At 34.5% G+C, this 9,031-nt stretch overlaps 1 protein-coding gene across 1 annotated transcript in view; it reads right to left on the reverse strand.

Moving 5' to 3' along the window:
- The window catches only part of LOC114327320 (YLP motif-containing protein 1), an 87,733-nt gene that overhangs the window by 78,425 nt on the left and 277 nt on the right, over nucleotides 1–9,031 (reverse strand). Inside the window, exon 2 of the mRNA XM_028275908.2 lies at nucleotides 4,681–4,813. Coding sequence (XP_028131709.2) covers nucleotides 4,681–4,813 — 133 coding nt within the window. The remainder of the gene's footprint in view (nucleotides 1–4,680; nucleotides 4,814–9,031) is intronic.

Below are 9,031 nucleotides of genomic sequence, written 5' to 3' on the forward strand. Positions count from 1 at the left end.
ATATTTAGTCTTTTCTTCGTTTATGTATATCCCTTTCTTTCTTCCTATCGCCTCTAGTCTTTTTAGTATTTCTTTTAATTCTTGTTTGCTTCTGGCTATCATTACTATGTCATCAGCGAATGCCAAGCATTGGTGTTTTCGTTGGTATACAAGTCCTGTCCTGTTAATTTCGGCTTCTCTGATGACTATTTCAAGAAGGATACTAAACAACAGTGATGACAGTGGGTCTCCTTGTCGTACCCCTTCACCGACCCTAAACTTATCTGTTTCCTTTCCATTTATTTTAACCCTGTTCTCTGTTTCTCTGAGTGTAACTTTTACCATCTTTATTAATTTTTTACTAATTCCAATTTCACATAGTGCTTTGTATATTTCTTTTCGTTTAACTCTGTCAAAAGCTTGTTTAAAGTCAATGAATAGGGCCATTGTAGATTTTCCGTATTCGTAGCTTTCCGCTTGTATCTCACGCAGCAGGAAAATTTGATCCACCGTGCTGCGTCCTCTTCTGAATCCACATTGATATTCTCCTATGTCATTATCTATCTTTTGTGTTATCTTGTCTTTTATATGTACTGCAAGTATTTTATATGCAACGTTTAGTAGGGCTACTCCCCTGTAATTATGGCATAAACTTTTGTCGCCTTTTTTGTGAATTGGACACAGTGTGGCTTCAGTCCATTCTTTTGGTATGTGTTCTTGTTCCCAAATTTCTTTTATCAGCTTTTCCAAATGCTTAATTAGTACTGGTCCTCCATATTTAAACATTTCAGCTGTTATTTCATCCTTACCTGGGCTCTTGTTTTTCTTTAGTTTTTCTATTATTTCTTTTATTTCTTTTTCATTAGGCGGTCTTTCCTGTATTTCTTCTTGATCAATATTTTCATTCGGTCCTTCTTCTTCTTCTTCTGCATATTCTGTTGTGGGAATTTCATTTAGAAGCTCTTCGAAGTATTCTCTCCATCTGCTCAGTATTTCTTCGTCGCTTACTAAATTCCTTCCATTTTTGCTTTTGTAGTGTACAGGTTTTCTTTGGAACCCCTTTTTCTCATTTTTTACTCCTTGATATAAGTTCCTGACTTCTCCATTTTTATAGTTTTCTTCTATGCATTTCAATTTATCTTCGTTGTACTTTCTTTTCTTTGCTCTTATGATTCTTTTAGTTCGTTTTCTTTGTTCGTTGTATTGTATCTCCATCTCTGGTGTTTTCACTTGCATCATTTTGAGTCTTAACTTATTTCTTTCATCCAGTTCTATTTTACATTCTTCATCAAACCATTCTTTGAATCCATCTTTTATATTTCTATTACTGACTTGCGCTGCTTTGGTCATACATACTTTTATTTGCGTCCATTTTTGTTCGATGTTTTCATTTTTTGCAATATTTTCCAGTTCTCTAGTGACTAGTCTTTCATATTTACTTTGTTCTTCTTCTGACAGTAGTCTAATAGGTTTAGTTACTTTGTACCTTTTTTTCTGTTGATTTCTAAGAACTGGTATAACCTGTTTAAGTTGTATTCCGACTATAAAGTGATCTGTGTCTGCATCCGGTCCTCTATATGTTCTTATGTTCTTTATACATTTTTCCATGTCTTTTTCGATGAGCACATGATCTATTTGATTTATGGTTTTTCCATCTGGTGATCTCCATGTTCCTTGATATATTCTTTTGTGTTGAAAGTACGTGCTCATAACGATCATGTTTTTTTCTTTTGCAAAATCTATTAAGAGGTGACCATTTTCATTCGTTGTTTCATGCAGACTATATTTTCCTATGGTGGGTGTGTATATTTCTTCTTTTCCTATTTTGGCATTAGCATCACCTAGTACTATTTTTATATCGTATTTGGGAATATTTTCGAATACTGTATCTATTTGACTGTAGAAGTCTTCCTTTATCTCTATGTTTTTCTCTTCAGTCGGTGCATGTATGTTTATAAATGTTATTTTTTGGTATTTTCCTCTTATTCTTAGTATGCATATTCTCTCTGAAATTGGTTTAAAGTCAACGATTAGATCTTTCAGCTTTTTGTTTACTACAAATCCTGTGCCTAACATTCTATTTTCGCCTCCGCTATTGAAAAATAAATAGTCATTTATTTCCATTGAGTTTTGGCCTAGTTGTTTCGTTTCTTGTAGTGCTACTATTTCGAATTTATATTTTTTACATTCATCTACTAGGTGTTTCAGTTTTCCTTCTTCGTATGTTCCTCTTACATTCCATGTTCCTACTAATATATGTTCTTTTATGGGCTGCTTTTCATTAATAATCTGTACATTTTGTCTATTTCGTGTACCTGTACTTTGCCATGTCGTCTCCGTTATTTCAGTCTGCTTTCGTTGTATTGCTAGTTTTTTGGTTGTATATTTTTCTCTTTTATGAGTTGTTGTTGGCTGTTATTCCATGTCCATATTTCACCATTAATGATTAGCTTCTGGTATCCTATTTTTACATTTTTTCCATTATGCCTCTCTACCATAGCCTTGCTTCTAATTTCTTTCTGAATAATTCTTTCTTCTTTTGACATATCATCATTAATATAGATTCTTTCGTCCTTTTTGGTTTTTAATTTACTTTTATTTTTCATTACTTCTATTTTGTTTTTCACGCTGTTGAGTTCCACTATGACAGTATTTTCTCCTATTTTCCTTGCTCCATTTACATCTACTGAAACTTGTAGCTCTTTTTCCATAAAATTCTCCATAGCCCCTCGTAAAACTTTCTGATCATTTGTATCAATTTTTATTCCTTGTATTATTACATTTTTTCTCTTTCTTTCTCTTTCCAATTTCTCTATTTTTTCATTTGCTATACTAATTTCTTTTTCTAATTGACCTATTTGATTTATAGCTTTTTCGTTTGTTTCTCGCAGCTTTTTTATTTCATCTTTGTAGCCGCTTTGTTGATCTTTCAGTTCTTTAATTTCATTCTTTAGTTGTGTGATTTCGTCTCCAGATCTATATTGTTCTTTTTTTATGTCTTTTATATCCATTGCTAATTCCCTCATCATTTTCATCATTTGTTCCATTCCACTTATGTTATCTTCATCTGTTTTTTGTGATGTTCTAGCTGTTATTTTTGATTTTTTGCTGGGATGTTCCTCCTCTTCCCTTCTCCTTTTCATTTCATCATCTAATTCGCTATCTGAACTCATTGTTCTTAATTCCTAGTTATTTTTCGTGCTAGAGTTATTAGTCAATGCGTCACGGGTGAAGTTTCGTGGAGAACTCTACTCACAGTTCAAATTCCCACCCGCACCCGCGCTAGCCGTTACTAATTTTCCAGCACTTTTATTCCTAGGTAAAATCAAAATCAAAATCCGGCCCTGGTTATCTGTTTATAATAAAATTAATTATATTATAATAAAGTTTTCTACTTACAGCTGATTCTGTTTATTAATATGCTTTATTTTCCTGTAGAAATACACCATTCACAATATTGTTTTGTTTCCACCTACTGCAAAACCTGCTTTGTTTATATTCGATATCACACAAGTTTTTATCACTTTACACAAGAATTTAATTCCTTATCGTTGGAATTACTTTTTTCCGATTTTTTCACTGTATAATTAGTTAACTAATTAGGTTGTTTATTTATGTACCTACATATATTGGTTTATAGTTACACTGCACTTTTGTATAACACAATTGTTTTATTGCTATATCTGCCCGAGAATCGAGTTAAGATACGAGCTAAACACGTGTGTTCTATTCGCTGGTCAGCGACCGAATCCCATGTTCATTATTACAGATTTAATTTATTTAATATTTAACAGCAGTGTAAGATACCTGGGAGAATGATCGAAGATCATTTTCATGGCGCCCATGATTTGTTAGTTTTATTTATTTTGTTCCTCTTTAGAAATTATTCATCTTCATTCATTTTCAGTACATTATTCTTATTTTATTATTTTACCTTTTAGTCATCCTTACTATCTACTTTGAGCTACTGTTCTTCGACAGGCATGCAAACGAGCCGTATCCATCCTTGAGTGTTAAGTTGTTCTCTTGCATCTCTTGCTAGCCAAATCTATTCAGTTTGCCTATGTCTCTTCATACTTCTACTTCTATCCCTTATTATTTCCTTTCTTCAGTACTACTGCAAAGTAGTAATTTTTCCTACAGCGGCTTCTCAACGTAGAAGCCACTTCACTCTCTTCTTTTCATCCCATCTATTTTCATGTTTGTACTACTAGTTACTTCGCTTTTTCCTTACTTCTGTTGGAGTATATCTTTCTTTTTACTTTCACTCCAACATTTTGACACTACAGAACACAAAAACACAACAGACATATAACCACTATTAAAGAATAAGAAATGAAACGAATAATTTAATCAGATACAAAAAAAGGGAACAACAAAACAGATGGAACTTCTACGGAACACAAAAAGGATAAATATCAGAGGACAAAAAGAAGAGATGAACGAACTAATAAAAATGAAACAGATTTAGAAGGAAACACGAAGAAGACTACTTTCGGTCCGTATTGGCTTAAGATAACGATAATGAATCTCCAAAACCAGAACTGACGATAAATGAAGAAATAAACATTAAGGAGGGAGAGGAAAAGGAAGCATTAAGGAAAGTAAAAAATAGAAAATTACCAGGTGGACAGAATATCGAATGTCAAACTCCTAAAGTCTCACCAAACACGCCTCATATTATTAGCGAAAAATACTTACGTTTGAGCTAAAAGTGGTCCGCCAAAAGGCTTAAATTTTATTGTTCTCTTTTCACAGTCTTCTATGTCTTCGGAACTCTCTGTTTCCGGATCTACGCCTTCCTCTTCTTCTGATTCTGCCTTTTCTGCGGTAACTGTAACAAAAAACACAATAATTAGCTAGAGGCAAGTTAAGAAATTATAAAATAAAAGAAAAAGAGATGTAATAATGATGGAGCAGGTAATATTTAGAACCAGGTTCTTTACAACGTTAGGTAGTTAAGGGAGAATCGTAATTAGATGGAGTATCATCATCATCATCATCATTCAGCCCGGATCTATCCACTGCTGGATATAGGTCTCCCTCAGTCTTTTCCATGTATTCCTGTTTTGTGCTGTTTGCATCCAATTTTTGTCGATCCGTTTTATGTCATTAGACCATCTCGTTGGCGGACGACCTCTACTCCGATATGCTTCTTGTCTTGATCTCTAGTGTATTATTCGCTGTGTCTATCTGTTATCCGACATTCTAGCTACGTGCCCCGTCCAGTTCCACTTAAGGGTCATAATTCTTTCTATGAAATCTGTCAGTCCTGTTCTCCGTCTGGATGGAGTATAAGTTTATTTTAATTTATAAATTTATGTAGAGTGGATTATTCAAATCACCCTACGCTAAATCATCAGAATGTGTGGGCTTTAGATAATCATCGATATCCATTTTAATTACGGTGGCCAGCAGCACAAGTTATATCACTGTAATATACAGTAACCAGAACACAATATCGTTATAGAAGCCGTAAAGATTGGAGGAGACAGACTTTTAAACAGCATAAAGGAATTGTTCAACTTATGTCTGCACCAAAGTGAAACACCTACAAGATGACACAGTGCACTTACCATCTTATTACACAAAAAGAGTGATCCAACAGACCTCGAGAATTACCGGCCCATAAGCCTATTAGACCACCTCTACAAGTTATTCACAATAATAATAACAAATAGACTGGAAACAAAATTGGATCTTTACCAACCTAGAGAACAGGTGGGTTTTAAGAAAAACTTTGGCACTAACGACCACCTACACTGCATAAATGGAATTATAGAAAAATCTATCGAATACAACCGACCATTGGTCCTGGCTTTCGTAGACTTTCGCAAAGCATTTCATACGATAGAAATAAACAGCATAATGAGAGCATGGGAGGAAAGTCGTATAGATTTGCGGTTCGCTATCGAACTGATAGCGAACATATTATACAATAATGCAACCATGACCGTCCGACTACACCAAGATACCAAATCTATAAAAATCAAACGAGGAATTAGACAGGGAGACACGTTATCTCCCAAACTCTTTACGGCAGTACTTGAACATGCTTTCAAACAATTGGAGTGGGACGTCAAAGGAATAAATGTCGACGGTGAAAGGCTCTCCCACCTACGATTCTCAGACGACATAGTTCTTATAACAGACAACTTAAAAGAGATTAGAATTATGCTTACTGAGTTAGATGCCGCCTGTAAAAAAGTTGGTTTAAACATAAATTTTGGAAAGACACAATACATGACAAACCTGGGACAAAACGAAAATCCAAAAGTCGACGTCAACGAAATAGCATTGGTCCATAAATATAAATACTTAGGGCATGAAATCCAAATTGCCAGAGACAATCAAACTGCCGAATTGCAGAGAAGGATCACCTTAGCATGGGCCGCATATGGAGCTCTATCAGACATCTTCAAGAGCCACTTGCCAAATTATTTGAAAAGGAAGACGTTCAACCAATGTGTGCTTCCAGTCATGACTTACGGCGCCGAAGCATTATCGTTAACCCAGGCCACAGCAACGAAACTTAGAGCTGCTCAAAGAAGAATGGAACTACTTGGACTGAACAGGCGTCAGAAGAAATCAGAAGAACAGGCGTCACAGATGTCATAGAGCGAGTAGAATGGCTGAAGTGGAATTGAGCGGGTCATGTAGCCAGAATGGAGGACGGGAGGTGGACCCAAAAAATTACAGTGTGGAGACCAAGAGAAGACAGAAGAAGTAGAGGTAGACCACTTACACGATGGACAGACGACGTTAAAATGATTGCTGGGAATTGGTTGCAGAAAGCCCAAGATCGACAAAACTGGAAGAAATTAGGGGAGGCCTATGTTCAACTTTGGATGCAGAAGGCTGGATGATGATGATGATGATGATACAGTAACCGCCACCCTACTAGACACATAGGAACATTGAGCTATTACAGTCCTGGTCCCTTCACTTGTTGCAATCTTTATTTTTATATCTAGTGACGTTAGTCAGAAAATGTATAGAAACTGAATATTAACATATACCTCGTCCAATTTACTTACCGTTGCACGTAATCCGCGCCATAGCCTGTGACACGATACCAACACGAAATATTTAGGCGGTGGGTGTGTTCTTTTTTTAGAATCAAAATTATTCTAAAGGGGAACACGCCTACCGCCTAGATATTTCGTGTTGGTATCGTGTCACAGGCTATGGCGCGGGTGACGTGCAACGGTAAGTAAATTGGACGAGGTATAGAAAGTTGACAATTATTAATAGATCAGCTGTATCTGACGCTTATAGTTGTCATTGTGTTAAAGTTGTAAAAGTTTTAAAATATTGCAATATTCTTGGTGTTTGAATAAAGTTATTTAAAAGCGCAGTAACAATACTATTAATGAATGTATTGTTTGTATGGAAAAACAATTATTTTGAATAGTTTCTTGAAAGTAACATGGCAGAGATGAAAGTCACATCTGAGAACGGACCGGATTAGCCGATAAGCACATCAATTAGGTAACTACCAATGTATCTAGTAGCGTTGCGCTTACTGTATAGTGATAATAAATAAATCTAACGTGGGAATATAAAAATACCCAAGGAGGGAGGGATTGATAATAATAATACCGAACAAGGAGATCTGAGTAAATATAATAATTGGCGTACAATAATACTACTAACTGCCACATCCAAAGTGTTGAAGAAAGTCGTATAGATAGAAAACTGAAAAGCAACCAAGTAGACTTCCGTGCTAAACGCTCCACTATTCACCAAAATTTGAGTTATCTTGGAATTAACAAATACATTGAATAAAGATATAGATTCGAGTTTTACCGACTTTGAAAAGACCTTCGACCGTATGTAGGTATCTTAGAATATGGTACGTATGTGGAGAATCTTAAGAATACATGAGATACCAATATTAATAAAATCGCCTTTTTGTTCATCTGTGGTATCACACAATACAAGACAAACTGGTACCAAGCGAAAATCCAAAAGTCGACTTCAACGAAATAGCATTGGTCCATAAATATAAATACTTATCACGGGGATGTGTACGTAGTTTCTGCTCCAATGCTATTCAAATGGGATTCATTTTTCGAATCCTGAGAAAACTAATAAGTATTTTTGAAAAATTTAAACGCAGAATGAAATATTACGTTATTAGCGAGGGCCGAAAGTCCACAGAACTACTATAATATTTATTTTAATAAGTTATAGGGGTGAAAAACTAAGAGAAAATTTAGTGTGATTTTTAATTTCAAATATCTCATTCAAAATACACTTTTTATTTATTCTAAGGAACTTTCGGCCCTCGGTAATAATTTATTCTTTCATTCTGCGTTTATTTTTTTCAGATATATTTATTCGTTTTTTCAGGATTCGAAAAAAATGAACACAATGTCCGTGGTAATATTTTCCAAATCTATCTTTGTCATACAACGCACTCAGTCGAATAGAATATTGTCAGCATATTGTCAGTCAGACAGTGACAATTTTAAATATTTGACATGGTATCGGGACTCGGGACTATTTTGAGTTGTTGATTAAATAATATTGATAGTATATTTGATAAATAATTTATTTAAGACGTAAACTTAACAAAAAGTTATTTATTGTTTATTATTTATGGAAGATCCAAGCAGAGAATACACCAGGATAAATTCAGTGATCCAAGTATTTTGTTGTTAAAGATGTTCAAAATTGTAAGCGTTTCATAGTAACAACATATTATTAAAAAATCATTTTATCACTTCTCCTCTTTTCTCGATTGATTATTAGTTTTTGTTGTACAGTAGATAAATTATTACAATCACTGAATACATAGATGGTGAAAAAAATCATCATATTAATTAATTGAATTAATAATTAAGGCAATTAATTATACAAGTAACAGTTATCCAAGAACATTCAAAAGCCATCTTCAGTTAATGATGACAATGTCAGGTAAAGTTTACATATCCATACCAGTGAGAATTTTAATACATACACGTAATTTGCCGTGTAAAGACAGACAAAGTAGGGATAGCCGTAAAATATTTGCGAATTATGTACCGATGGCCTTAAAACGAAACAA

The sequence above is a fragment of the Diabrotica virgifera genome, chromosome 2, assembly GCF_917563875.1.
Source record: "Diabrotica virgifera virgifera chromosome 2, PGI_DIABVI_V3a".
Lineage (NCBI taxonomy): Eukaryota > Metazoa > Arthropoda > Insecta > Coleoptera > Chrysomelidae > Diabrotica > Diabrotica virgifera.